Below are 15019 nucleotides of genomic sequence, written 5' to 3'. Positions count from 1 at the left end.
ATATGCACCAAATTTTACAAACAGTTCCAGAGTTTTGGTGGCTGACAGATAACAAGTTAATTCACCCATGCTATTGTGTTCACAAGTCAAATCAACTTGTATTCATAAACTTCATTAGGACAGATCAGTGTCTGCTTTATTCATTGATACCTTCCCAGCACTAAGAACATTGCCTGGCATTGAATAAGAGTTTAAAAAATGTAGCCATTGAATAAATGTGATTCCAAACAGCTGGGCCCATTCACTTAATTACCTAGAACAGGATGATAAAAGTATGGTATGGAGGGGTTGCCTCTGTGCAAAATTCAAGAGAACCATAGAATGACTTCCCAACTCTGACCACAGGGAACCCAAAGACCTCTTAAGGGACCTCATAAGTCCGGATTTGAGAAATGATGGGCTATTGGTTTTATTTTGCTTTATAACTTTAATGTCACTTTTTCTTCACCCACTTTCAGAAAAGCATTAGGTCTTTAATAGTTTCTTTTTAAATTAGAATTTGAAGCACACTAGTGAAAATAGAACTTCTGAGTAAGTTTTCAGGAAGTATTTGGATAAAAAGTAGATGGACCACTTTGTCCACATACTTGGTGTCATTGCTGTATTATTTAAATGGATTTTGCTCGTTGTTGGGAAGCTAGCACTTTAATATGCTTATGTGTATTTCTAAAACTAAAGTAAATATCAGTTCTTAAAAAATGGTTGTAAGGATATCTTATCTATCCTAGGTTTTAACCCCAGGAATAGCTGAAAAGTTAGTTTTCTAAATTAGAGATTGGGATTGGATCTCTGCAGTTTACAGCTCATAGTATTTTCATTGTATCTTTCCCCAAAAGGCAACATTCAAGAAGTGATATGAAATCCTTTTCAACTAGCCTTTTTTTTTTTTTTTTCTAGTTTAGATTCTGATCCACTTGACACAAATAGTCCACTGTTAATCACATATATTTGGTCTGATAATCACATATATTTGGTCTGTGTGTATATATATATAATCATATATATACTATGTAGATAAGCAAAGGGAGTCTTTAATAAACTAAATAATTTAAACAGTATATGGTAGAGTTGGGGTGTTATTTGGTGTTTTACAGCAGGAGGATAATATGATGGAAGTGGTATCCTGAGAAGATAAACGTTCTGTGGTGTCTGGGATAGATGTGTAAGACAAGAGTGGACACAAAGGTACAAGCTGGGCTGTCAAAAACGTCTAGCAGAGGGCTGGTCCCTATGTGGTGGAGGCATTAATGCAAGGAGGAATGGATGTGAGAGGCATTTTGAGAAAGGAATTAATAATCTTCTTTGGTTTTCTCTCTCTTATTTTGAACACTGAGGTTTTGCCTAATTCTGTGTTAGGCACTAAGGAAGTTGAAGCCATATTGGACAGAGTCTATCATTTTTGTGCAGATTTCTCTCTCTCTGTTTTCCATCTGTGAGACATAGAAGTAGTTAGAAATAAGCTCAAGCTCCTTCTTCATACCTTCTGACATGAACCATTGGCTAAGCTTAATCCCCTCATTATTTAAGCAATATAGTCATATGACAGAATATTTGCAAAATGGAAATTTAAAAGACATCACTCATAATTCTACCAGCCTAAAAATGCTTTATCTTTGGGGTATGTTTTCTTGTAATCTTTTTTTACTATTTTTTTTCTTTAATTTTTATAAAATCATAATCTTAGCACATAGCACATACCATTTTGAGCCGGACATTTTTCATTTGCAACAATACATTGATTAATAAAATGTCATGGGACTAGATTCTAAAGTAATCCATACTGAGCAATAACCCAAAGCTAAGGACAGCACTCAAGGACCCCAGAGTCAGGGAATGAAAGAGGGTATTTTAAGTTCACGGAAGACTGAGAGCAGTTTTTGGTATGTTCTATTCCCCTGTGTAGCAAACACATTTTTGGTGCTTAGTAAGTATTTTCTTGTGATTGATTAGTATTGAGTCATCTTGGTGGGGCAACAGAAGAAGAAGGGAACCACGCCCAGCTATCTATGTTGTACTTGGTCTGTTGAAACAGGTCTGTGTCATAAGACACAGTGTGATTATGATGGTGCTCTTGGAGATTGGCCAGAGGCCACTACGTACTTTGATAAAAATCAAGCTCTGAAGAAATAATAACATGATAAATCTCAGAACAGTCTCTATATATGTATATACACACATATATTCTCTAACAGAAAAGAACATCCCCAGAAAGGCTGTACAAAATGGGTCTAACAGCCCAACAATACCCTTTTCTTTCTTTAATTCAAAGGAGTACCAGGATAAGGGACCTTCAAGGAAAGCTAATATGGGTATAGGTTTGGAAACCTGCTTTGTCTTTAAAAGTAGAATTGTACCAATTTTGAAAAGGTGATTGGACAAAGGGTGGTTTGTTTCCCAAAGCCAGAGCACCATTTGACGAGTGGAATGAGAACTTTGTACATACACTGTTGCTGTGATCCCTGCCTGGCAGACTCTCCCTTCTTCCACGGAAGCCTATAACTCCTGAATTCAGTTTTCCCTCTTAGTTCTTCACCATTACCCAGCATAGCTCTTCTTCTAAAGGATTACCTTCAGGAAATAGCAGTAGCTGAGAGATATCACCCCAAATTAGAGCTTTGGTGGAGGAAAGAGAGAATGACACAAGAGGAGCATTGGGGGAAGGATATCCTTTTAAGTTGAGTCTTACAATCCATTGTAGAGAGGTCTCTACAATGTGGTTATTTGAAATATGAAGCTCTCGTATTAGTTACAGAAGGGGGTATAGCACAGGAAAGTGTTTGTGTATTTTTCTTCTTCACGGATTTATTGTCTTCTCCTCCTTCTCATCAGGTATGCATCCCTCCAGGTTCAGCACTAGTTTTCTGCTATGCAGAATGAGTCTGCTCTTGTTCTGCTCTCTTACAGGCACCCTGTGTACACCTGTCAAAGTACCTGAAATGCAGTCCTTTGATTATAACTGTTTTCAACTTTTCTCATTATAAATCATACTGCTAAGAAGAGGGAAGAAGAGGGACATCTGTGTACCATGCCTATGTCTGACATGTGCCTGGCATGAAGTAGTATATACTAGAAATATTTGACTATGAAAGGGTGAAAGAAATAAACTGTAACATGAGTTAGGTAGTTGCTTTGTCTCTATTTATGACAAACAAGATGTCAGCAAAGATCATATTTTCATTACACCAGAATCCTTTGGTTAAATCATTTCCTCCAGGCCAAAAGAGCAACCTCTCCTTGATGCCTAGCCAGAAGCCCTGAAATTTGTCTTCCCAGTCACCTCAAAGTTCTATTGATACTAATATCTAGGGACTAGAGAGCTATTCTGCTACTTTCTCAAATTCTTTTCAAGTTCTTTTCTCTGTATGGGATGTGTACTAATGCCATTGCTCCTCCTTGCACCACTTCCCATTCTTTAAAGTATAGATTGATGGTCTTACGGTAGGAATAAGGAGTGAAAACATTCTATCATATTTTTAGGACATTGTGTTGAATTTATCTAAGAAGGTGTATGTGATTTTAATATCATAAGAAATGCAATTGGCCCGGCCTACGTGGCTCAGCTGTTGAGCATCAGCCTATGATCCAGGAGATCGCAGTTCTATTCCCAGTCAAGGCACATGCCTGGGTTGCAGGCTCTATTCTCAGTTGGGGGGGGGGGGTGCAGGAGGCAGCCAATCAATGACTCTCTCATCATTGATGTTTCTGTCTTTCTCTCTCCCTCTCCTTTCCTCTCTCTGAAATCAATAAAGACATATTTTTTTTTTTTTAAAAAAAGAAAGAAATGCAATTGCATTAACTCCACACCCTTATTCCTCCACATTTTGTGGGCCATGGTTATTTCTAATCTTTACTCAATGCCCAACTGCTGCATAATACCAGATGGGAAGCAATTGTATATAAAAAGAGACTGGATCCAGGGCTTACACTCTTAATAATGGTGTGCCTTTCGTTGGGCAATCTCAAACATGTACACAACAGATAATGTGGAGAATCAATAAGGGACTTTCCAAAGGATTCATCATAGGATTTCTTTAATGAGCAAGCTTTCCCTTTATATTCATGTTATAATTTGAGTCAGTATTAAAAGAATGTATTCACTCTTGTTCAAGGTGGGGAAGAAGGTTATAATTCTAACCTGTTGTAAGTGAGGATACATCTCTAAGTGCAGACAAATTACACTTGTGACTGAAAGATCTCTGCTAGTAATCTAAGCAATCCTTTAAGAAAACAAAGAAAGAAACACCCAAAATGAGCAATTGCCTTTATTTTCAATTAAGGCAGAGATATATAGGTTCTAGAAAATACCAGAGAGTAAATTAATGAAAATTTTCTACAAATTATTAAAAGAATTACTAAAAATATTTATGAGTCCTGGCCAGTGTGGCTCAGTTGGTTGGACATTGTCCCGTGCACCAAAAGGAAGCTGGTTCCATTCCTGGTCAGGGCAGATGCTTAGGTTGCAGGCTTGATCCCCGGTAGGGGGCCTGCAGGAGGCAGCCTATCTATGTTTCGCTCTCATATCGATATTGATGTTTCTATCTCTCTTTCCCTCTCCCTTCCTCTCTCTCTTGAAAGAAAGAAAGAAGAAAGAGGGAAGGAAGGAAGGAAGGAAGGAAGGAAGGAAGGAAGGAAGGAAGGAAGGAAGGAAGGAAGGAAGGAAGGAAGGAAGGAAGGAAGGAAGGAAGGGAAATTATGAACATGAAGAAACAGAAGTGGTTAATAACCCAAATGCAGCATGGGTCCATGAATAGCAAATGACCCACAAAGAATAATTTTTTTATTGAAGGTACAGCAAACATGTTTATAAAATTTGAGGCTGAATCAAAGCTAAGGAAGATAACTAGCTTTTTTTTTTTTTTTTTTTTTTTTTAAGCCTTTCAGCCTCTTTCTGTGGAGGAAGTGTTGCTTATCCCTTCAGACTCCTTAATTTCACAAGGGACCTTAAACTGCCTCTGTTTAATGGTCAAAGAATATACTATTGCCATTAAACAACAAAGTGAAATGTGCGCATTTAAGGCTCTTTCTGGAGAAAAATATCCTTTATTTGTCTGCTGTCTAAACCATATTCAATCCAAGTTGTATTGGCAACAACAATATTTATGATGATTGCCTAAAAAGTGTGCATTCATTCCACTAGACATTCTCAATTTTATCCTTGGAAAAATTTAAATCATCATTTATTCAATTATTTGCTCACTCATTTATTTGGCCAATCACTATTGAATTTATACTGTGTGCTAGGTTTGCGGTAGACACTGATTATAGAATGAGAATGAAATAGACATGGTCTCAACATGACAGTCTACTGGAGGGAAAAGGCAACACATAGATCAATGAGAAAATACATGCGTAATTACACATTTAGAAAGGTGTTCTAGAGACAACAAATGGGGTGCTTCTTCATTTAAGTAAAGTGGTCAGGGATGGCCTGCTTCAGGATGTATTAGTCTAGCTGACAGTAGAAAGCTGAGAAGGAGCCTGTGATGGGAAGAACTCCACAGAGAGCATCCAGGCTAAAGAGCAGCATGTGTAGAAAGAAGATCTGATGTAGCCAAGTGGACGAGGCTGATGACATAGGAATAATAAGCAGGAATAGATCATGCAGGGCCTCATGCGCCAAGTAAGGAGTTTGGATTTTGTTCTAGGTGCCATAGAAAACTTTTGAAATATCTTAAGCAGGGAAGTGATATGGTTCAATACATAAAGGATCACTAGGAATAGCATACTCTACCATGTGTTTTGGGGGCCCTCACAGAAATTACTTTTCCTAGACAGTGTTTTATTATCATACTATTATTGTCATTGAAGGGTACAGTTAAAAAAACATTAACTAAGGTTTGTTACCATATCCAATATCACTGAGGATGCTGATTCTTTGTAAGGATCCAGGAAAATTTTCCCTGGGCATCTCACTCAATACCTGTGTTTATCTTGAATCACCATTTTGTTTTTATCTTACGGAGATGTTGAATTGTGTGACTGATCTTATTTCCCTTTTGCTTTGTCACATAGGAATCTGAAGCCACATTTTAAGCCACCTCCCACAGGTGTAGAGGGTTGTTTGTGTGGCTTGTATTTATGTGAACTGATTTCAGAGGGGTATTATTTTCCTACCCTACTTTACCTTCTTCCAAACTCACTTAAATATTTGTTTTATACACTTATAATATAGTTATTTTTGTCAGCTACATCATAGATCAAAGCAGAATTAAATAGTTGGAGGAGAAAATCAGGAATTTAAAATATCAATAATTCCAATAAGTTGAAAGACCTGTTTTTAAGTTTGTAAGGTCATTTGTTAAGTACAGGATGGAGAACAGTCATTTAACAGTAGACTATATGAAGATACATAACCACCACATGGCTTAAGCTCTGCATTGATTATAAAACAGTATGAGACAGTAGAGATAGCCTCCCTCATAACACTTAACATTGGTGTAATGGTGAGTTCCTTTTCTCTCTTCCTTGCCCTTGAGGGTAGGCACATCAGCTCCTTTGTATCTTTCATACTTACTGCAATCCTGTGTAGGCATTCAGTCAATGTTGAATTAATGATTGAGTAAATATAGATTTAAAAATGAAACATCTCATAATTTCAAACTGGATCAACAAAAGTGCAGTGCCCTGGATGCAGGCGGTATGCACACATTGTACCATACACTAATGTGCTTGGCCACATCTATAGCTCTAAATTTAGGGTAGGAACCATATTTGAAAGAGATACTGACACATTGGAGCATATCCAAGAGAGAGCAGCTAGCTTGCTGAATAGTTAGTTGTATGGTTTGATGAAAAGGAATGTTTAGCCTACAAAAATTCTCATAAGGGACATGTTGGGTTTCTACAAACATCTGAAGGACAAGAATATGGAAGAAGAAATAGATTTGTCCTAACTTCAGCTGGCAGAATTAGAGCCAGTGAATGGAAATTATAAGGAAAAACTTTCTTACACTACTTTTGGTGTTCAGGAAAATAATACACTTCACATATGTGGGTAGAGCATTAATTAACTGATCTGACAGCAACTTGTATATTAGATGATATCTGGATTAGATGATGTTCAATGTCTTTTCCAAATCCAAGATGTAAAAACTTTGTGCCCATTATAGTTGCAAAAAACAATGGATTCCATATTAGCGTGTAACAAACTAATCTGATGAGTTTGCCATATAATGACTATTTACAGGTATTGATATGACTATTAATACTAAAGGCTTTTGCATTAGTCATTAACATATTTCTGAAGGCAATAGGTTTTGACAGGGTGGAAGATTAGGAAATCATACAGTTCTAGATCTTTGAAACAACTTAGAAAAGTGAAAGAACTTTGGTTGACTGGAATGAGTGTGTATAAGCAATGACCCCAGGACAAGTCAGACCAGATTGCTCACCATGAGAACTGGAACCGATGATTGGGTCCACAGGGGATGGCACTGCCGCGCTCTTGTGGCCTATAAAGGTGAAATTAACCAAAGACAGTAGTGAGGACTGAAAGACAAAATAAAGAAAACATATTACCATTCAGAAGTCTTTGCAGCAGGACTGGACTCCAAACAGGAGACATGGTCTATGGCTGGGGAAGCTAAATCAGAAGAGAATCCAGTCTGAAACCTTTCACATAGGATCTTGGTCATGGCTACAATGTTAGTATCACTGACTTGCCTGTATTCGTCATTGGGCACGTGGTACAGGCATATTGGAAAAGCTTATTGGCACAGAGGTGGGCACATACATCACAAATCAATTGGTGGAAATGCTCAGAATGAGCTTCAGAGCTCACAGGAAGGTTATGATATTAGCCCACAACCTTTGCATTCAAGTAATTTCAAAAGCAGCCCTCCGGATCATTTCTGCCTTGTTCTGCTTACCACTTGTATCTCAAACATTTTCCTAGTTGGCAGAGCTACCTTGGCTCCCTTTGAACAAGCTGGTGAGGAGGCTGGAATGTGTGTGAAGGAGTAGAAGGAGAAGCCAACAGATGAATGCACAGTGAGCCATTCCTGGCTTCTGTAAAAGCGCTCCTAAGCACTCTGCCATGTGTACACAAAATTCCATTGAGTACTAATCTGGGATCATCTATCAAAAGATTTGAAAATTTTAAATACCAAAAGATTTGCTTAGAGGTCAAATTTCAGAGTTTTTACTGTATTTGGAGTGTTTGCATGGAGAAGAAATGCCATGGAAAAGGCCAGACAATATGCAGAGTTAGCCTTGAGGATGAGCAGAAAGCAGAAGACACACAGCCTACCCTGCAAAAGAGAAGTCATTAAATTAAGAGGCAGTCAAGCTGCTTCCTCACTGTAGGATTGGGGGTGAGGGTGGGTGGTCTTCAGTACTCAGCCATAACTTATTCCTAAGGATGCCCGTGGTTCTCCCTGGTTAATTAAAGGCTCTTGGCTTTTTGTCTCTTGCTGTATAGACACCCAGGTCTCAACCACCACAGGATTTTAGCTGTCTCATACCTATATTTCTATTTAGACATTCCAGTAGCACATACAATTAGATAAAATTAAAATGATTTTCAGTACATTCTTACAGTTTTCTCCCAATTTCCCCAGCACCCTTTCTGTGCCACAGTTTTCTCTTTCCTGTCCCTCAAGTGTGGTAGTGGAAAGTTAACATGTCATCGGCTTGGAGGTAAACAGTGTCTTCACCAGAGCACTGGGTCACCTCTGGGAGACTTAGTTTCCTTTTCCATAAAATAGGACACTACAGAAGGTGGCTGTGGACATTAATTAAATTAAATACATGAAATATAAATAGCATAAGGCCTTGCACATAGTAGGTATATACATTGTTAGCCTCCTCCCTTCTCTTTCTGTTCTTTATTGCTGTTTTTGGTTCCCAGTATTCATTTGTTCATCCCCTCCCTGAAATTGTCCTAGTGAAGTTTGCCCTTGAAAAAATTAGGAAAAAGTAAAAGTAGGTGAAAACTAACCACTAGTGCCATCCATGTTCCTTTTGTTTGAAGGAACTGTAAAGGAAGAACTCCAGCTTCAGTCTTGGAAGGTACACTTGGGACTTCAGCATTCTCTCCCTCTCTCTAATTTCTCTAGACCTCACTCCCTCACCAGGGAAGAGGAAGAGTTCTCTCAATGAGATGCATGGAGGACATTATCAGCCCAGGGTAGCTTATCAGCAGTTTGTTTACATTTATAGCAAACAGAACAGAACTGTCTATCCAGTGGTAATTCTATTACTGGGACCAAATAATGAAAAAAAAAAGTCATTAAGAGGGTTCAGGTTCCATAAAAATGTAATGCTAATAAGAAAATAATGTTATTCATCTGCTTTAAATATGGTATTTTGGTCATGTAAAATGACAAAAGCATGGTGAGCAGTTGCATAGATTTATAGATACTACTTGAACCATAAAACTAAAATTGTATATGTTATAGGGAAGACAGAGATGTTGATACATAATCCTGCATGGATCCTCCTGTTTAAACCGAGACTTTTAGGAAAACTAGACTTTATTCTAAGTTGTCTTTTAATCAGTGAGTAAAATTCCTTTTTAAAAATTTATGTTCAATGTTCATTCTTCATTGCCAGTCTAGGAAGTACTATGTTTCATATTGTTACATGTGTTTACATATATTGAAAAATACACATTTATGATCTTTAAGTTTTTCAGAACAAAAACACCTCGGGACTTTGATTGTGTTCCTTTATTCATTATTATGCAAAAATTAACCATTGGGATTTTTATTTTTATTGTGCACTGCAGTGCTCCTTAGGAAGAATAATTTCATGTATTTTTTTAAAAAATATGTTTTTATTGATTTCAGAGAGAGGAAGGGAGAGGGAGAGAGAGATAGAAAGATTTATGATGAGAGAGAATCATTGATTGGCTACCTCCTGCACCCCCCCTACTGCGGATTGAGCCCGAAACCCGGGCGTGTGCCCTGACAGGAACCCAACCATGATCTCCTGAATCATAGGTCAATGCTCAACCACTGAGCCATGCTGGGTGGGCAATTTCATGTATTTTTATTTATTTATTATTATTTTTTTAATCCTCACCCAAGGACATTTTTTCCATTGCCTTTTCAGAGAGAGTAGAAGGGAGAGAGAGAAGCATCAATGTGAGAGAGACACATTGAACGGTTGCCTCCCTCTCGCATCCCGACCAGGGCCGAGCCTGCAACCAAGGTACGTGTCCTTGGCCAGAATCAAACCTGAGACCTTTTGGTTGGTGGGCTGATGCTCTAACCACTGAGCAAAACTGGCTAGGGCAATTTCATGTATTTTTAAAATGCAACCAAGTCAATAATGAACTACAAGGGTAGCATTGGGAATAGCCAGTTTTTCTTTGTGTAATTCACAGCTATGAAACAACTACATGTCACTCTCAGAACATAGCCAAAGTTCCCAAGTTCCACGCTCTGCTTTTCTTTCTTTCTCCACTTTTCTTCTATTGTCTCAGAATGAGAACATAATTACTGCCAGGTGTCTGGCTTGAACACATGGTTTATGGCACTGTCGGGCTATCAAACCAAAAGCATGTACACAAAGTGGCTGACAGCATCTCTATCAGATGGCAAGCAGTGTTGCATCTGAGCTTGACAAATGGACTTACAGGCATCTGTAATATTCCAGTGTAGTGCTAAACCTGTCTACCATTAATGCCATATTTCTGGCATACCAGAGTGGCTAGATCTTAGGTCCCTTTCAGCTTCCATAGAGGATGTCCTGGAACAGAAAAATTCTGATCAAATCCTAAATAAGAATGGAAAAGGAACAACAGGATCCTGTGAGATGTTTTCTTTTTCTACAATGATGCTAACTCGAAGACCTAAACTTGCCTACTCTTGCATAGTTACTGAAAGAGGCTCACAATTGCCGTAAGAGAGAGTATGTTCTACTGTAGGCCTTAGAGACCTTTGTTAATCTGTCCATTTACCTAATGGGACAATTACCAGAGACAAACTGCTTCCCAGAATCAGGCCAGCAAAAATTCCGTCAGGGAAAGGTGTCAGGGCCGACAATCTTAACAAAACCATAGTAATAAGAATTGAGGTCCTAATTTAAATCGTGTTAAACTGTTTATTGAGAGTTTTTCATTATTAGGACTATAAATCCCAGGCCAGGTTATGTTTCAGTTTGAGTCAGTCAAATATAAGAACAACTTGGCCATATGCGTCTTTTTCAAAGAACTTTATTCATTCAGCCTCAGGCTCAGAGTTCGATAACATGTTTTCTATGAACTTTTTTCTCTTCATATGAAGCAATATTAAAGAGGAAAAATTGGGGGGGGAGGAGGATTCTAACTACTCCCATATATATTCTCACTTATGGGCAAATTAAATGGCTTGCACATTCCTTAAACACAAACTCTGATTCCTGATCTCCCACAAGTGGGCATAGACCCTCCTGCAAAGCCGTCCCCAGCCTCTGCCTGTCAGAATCCCACCATTTTTTAAAGCCCACCCAAATGTCTCCTCCTCTGTGTGGTCTGCTATCATCACCCTAGTCAAAAATAATATTGCTCCCCTGACACTGCCTTTGTGTCTTTTTCGAAGCATCCTTTCACATAAAGTTTATGTTGTAAACTTTTGCATAACTTTTCTATTGTACCTGAGCAGCTTGGCCACAGACAGCACCTTTGCACGAATCTGCATCTTTACAATGATTCTTGGCAGTGTCCTAAATGTAATAAGTACTTCATAAGAATTTTTCTTTTTGGTGGTTAGAAATTAGGGAAGTAGAAAAATTAAAGAATAGATATTTAACAGATAGGCTTGTGCCCTCTGCCTATCCCAGTCTTATCTGTAAGAGCTCTCAGCTTCCCATTGCAGGGGGTCAGAAGTCTATGGTGTATTTACTCGGGTGTTCAAGCATTTGAAGTTTAATTTCACTGGAAAAGCTTTATTTGCTTCAACGGTGGTAATTTATACTCAACAGCTTATGCTTATTTGAAGTAGTTTTTCACTTCGGACGTTCATTACATCCGTCTTTACCTAGCTGCAGCTGCCTGGGAGAAAAGAATGTGCTTTCTCGAACTTGAACAGCCTAAAAGATTTCCTATGCCTAGGGATTACTTTTTCTCCTACCGCCATTTCGCTGCCGTTTCTCTTTCTCTTTTAACCCTTTTAGCGAGTGCAGCTTCTCGGTGCTTCGTCAGCTCTGAGGCATGGCAAATACTTGCAGTTGCTTTCAGCCTGCGGGGGGGCGAGGGGCGGGATAGAAGCTGCGGGCGCGGGCTCTCCTCCGGCTAGGGGCGGACTGGAAGGTCCCCTTCTCCTTGCTTCCTCTGATTGGCTCCCCGCGGTCACGTGAGGGCCAGGGGTGGAATCCTGAGTTGTGGCTCCTGGCACTCCTTTTTCTTTCTAAATATCGCTTGGTCTGTGGCGCTCTGCTGGGCTTGGTGCCTGCTCTTTGACTGAGACTGGACACAGACGGATACAGCCACAAGGTAGACTGAGGTGGTAAAAGAAAATCTGCCGAGATGTTCGGTCAGGGACCCAGGACCCCAGCTTCAAGCTGCTACTGTGTAAATCCCTTGACACCTGAGGGCCAGGAGGTGTACTTGCGATTTGATCAGACTACGAGACGCTCTCCTTACAGGATGAGCCGGATTCTAGCGCGCCAGCAGCTAGTGACTAAAATTCAACAAGGTGAGTTGCCGGTAGTGGAAGTCTGTTGCTAATTCTGATTTCTGTTGGCTCTATTTCATGCTAACCCAGTTTTGTAAATTATTGTTTTCACTTTACAATATGTGGATTTCTATGCCACGTTGCACGGAACTTTTATAGATAACTTTAGGCTGCAGTTTTAAGCAAACAGTGACAGCACTTAGCTGCCACCTAACATAGGTGCACAAAAAACTTCATCGTAGGAATCATAAATTTCCAAAACTTACGTGTGTCTACAGAATAAATGAGACAAGCTTACTCAGTGTGTATTTTAGGAGCTTTTCTGCAGATTCCTCACACTCTCACATTTGAAACTCGGATACTTGTTTATTTAATCAGTAGGGGAGGGGGAAACTCATTTCCACCCTGCACAGGTTCTTAAGAACACTCTTAGTGACAGCGAAAGTTGGAATTCCAGCCTTAAGGGCATGAAACTGACAACCAGGTTCACACTCTCTGCTCCTTTGTATGTTTGTGTCAGTAGTTGCCACTGATTTGTTGATACTGTTTTTTTGCTGGTAAAGGATAAATGTGTCCTCTAACTTCAAAACAGGTCTTGTGACCTGTGCACAGACGCACCAGCTTCCTGTGGGAAAGATATTGATTACAAGCTGCTGGATGTTCCTTTTCTTTTCAGGGGGAAAAAAATCAACAGCCTGGATATTACATTCTCCCAAAATAGTTTAAAACATTCTCCTAATCTTAGGCTAGGTCTGTAGAAACAAGACAGATGAACATTCCTAGGAAGTCCTAACTGGTGCCCATGTACCCAGTAAGTTTGTGAAGTTTATGTCCACCCCACTCCAGCCTAAAATAAAAGAAAGAAAAAAGTTATTTCTAGAGTCATTATACAAACAAATTCCATTTAAATAAATGAGTTTAAGAGTATATTAAGTTTTAAAGGGGAAGTTGGGGTTTGTAATCGTGAAAATCTTATTGTAATGTTTCCAAAAAGAACAATATGAATTATAGTGAGCAGCATTTGATGAGATTGTTTCCTTGGAAATTAGGATTTGTTTGTAAAGGCTCAGGAACTGGTTATGTGTGAAGGATACTGGTCTTACATACCGGTCTGATTTCAGGAAGGATATTATGTCATTCCATAAACTCTGTGTGCAGGTCTTGATTGAATAGAAACAAAAGTAATTATTTCCCTGTGGCTTGATTTAAAAATACATTAGACTCAGAATAAAAACCAGCCCCATTTTTGTTTTCGAGATTTCTGACAATGGTGTTTTACCAGATGCCATCATGATTACTGACATAGGGGCTTGATAAATGTTTGATAATGATTTATAATCTATGTTTTGTAAATATTTCTCAGCATATATATAACAAAGTGCCTTGCAAATCTCTTTAAATGTATTTACAATAATTAATTTCACTAACAATTATTTATGTTCTTTTTGGAATAAAGGTTATTTTTTCATTGAGGGCTTAAAGTTATTAACATATACATGATTACTGAAAGTGTACTCTGAGTCTATGTTTCCTTTTTTCCAAATTAGAAACGTGAGCTTTCTCTCCTATTTACATTGGACAATGGAATGTTTGAAGCCAATGAATGCCTAAAAATTCAAAATGAGAACTGAGTTCATAGGAAAACATGAAAGAATTCTAATAGTGCAATGACTGGGATCTGATTATTTGTTAATATCTTACAGTTGTATAGTAAGACATTGAGAAAGCAGACGCAAAACAATTTTACTGGGTTTGTTGCATTTGTAGACTGGTTTACTGTAATAATAGAGAATGTTGATTATTTATAATATATCGAGCACTGCTCTGGAAGCTTTACATATATTTCAATTTATTTTATCCTCAAAAAATCCTTGTAGGTAGGTACTATTATTATTCCCATTTTAAAGATGAGAAAACAGGCATGTAGAATTCAAGTAATTATTTTGAGTTTACATAGTAAGAGCTGGTATTTGACTATACCTCTAGAGCCTATGCTCTATAATACACTATACTGTTTGTTAGCTTTTATGATGAGTGTTAAATTATTGAACTTATGGTTGGTTTTTTTGGATTATATAATATCCCAAAGACTTTTCAATTTTTTGTACTCAAGATACAGCAATGAGCTATATTACAGAATCAGAATTGGTCACTCACTGTGAAATTTCCATTCAGGTTTCATTTCTCTAGTGTTTGACCTTCCTTGAACTGTTAGTACCCAGTAGGGCATGATGTCAAGTTATTTTACTAATGACTTATAATCATCAAATTAAAACTTATTGAGTGCATGTTAAATTAATAACATTGTGTGTTGGTTGTTGTTTTTTTGGTGTATTTCACATATTGTTATCTTGAAATGACAGCCACATCAGTAAAATTGTTTGCTTTACTCTGTTATAGATCTTTCAAGGAAGATTTAGCAT

The 15019-nt window shown here is 38.2% G+C and overlaps 1 protein-coding gene across 3 annotated transcripts in view; it reads left to right on the top strand.

Annotated features, from left to right (window-relative positions):
- STARD13 (StAR related lipid transfer domain containing 13) overlaps positions 1-15019 on the top strand; it is a 209622-nt gene that overhangs the window by 35354 nt on the left and 159249 nt on the right. For 2 of the 3 annotated variants that reach the window (XM_016199522.2, XM_016199525.2), the window contains exon 1: positions 12321-12617. The exons of the other annotated variant lie outside the window; for it this stretch is intronic. In XM_016199522.2, the coding sequence (XP_016055008.2) occupies positions 12449-12617 (169 nt within the window). In that variant the 5' untranslated portion in view covers positions 12321-12448. Of the gene's footprint in view, positions 1-12320; positions 12618-15019 lie in introns of those variants that run through there. 3 annotated transcript variants of the gene reach the window in all.

This window comes from Miniopterus natalensis, chromosome 2, assembly GCF_054644295.1.
Source record: "Miniopterus natalensis isolate mMinNat1 chromosome 2, mMinNat1.hap1, whole genome shotgun sequence".
NCBI lineage: Eukaryota > Metazoa > Chordata > Mammalia > Chiroptera > Miniopteridae > Miniopterus > Miniopterus natalensis.
This window is presented reverse-complemented; position numbering and strand designations above follow the sequence as displayed.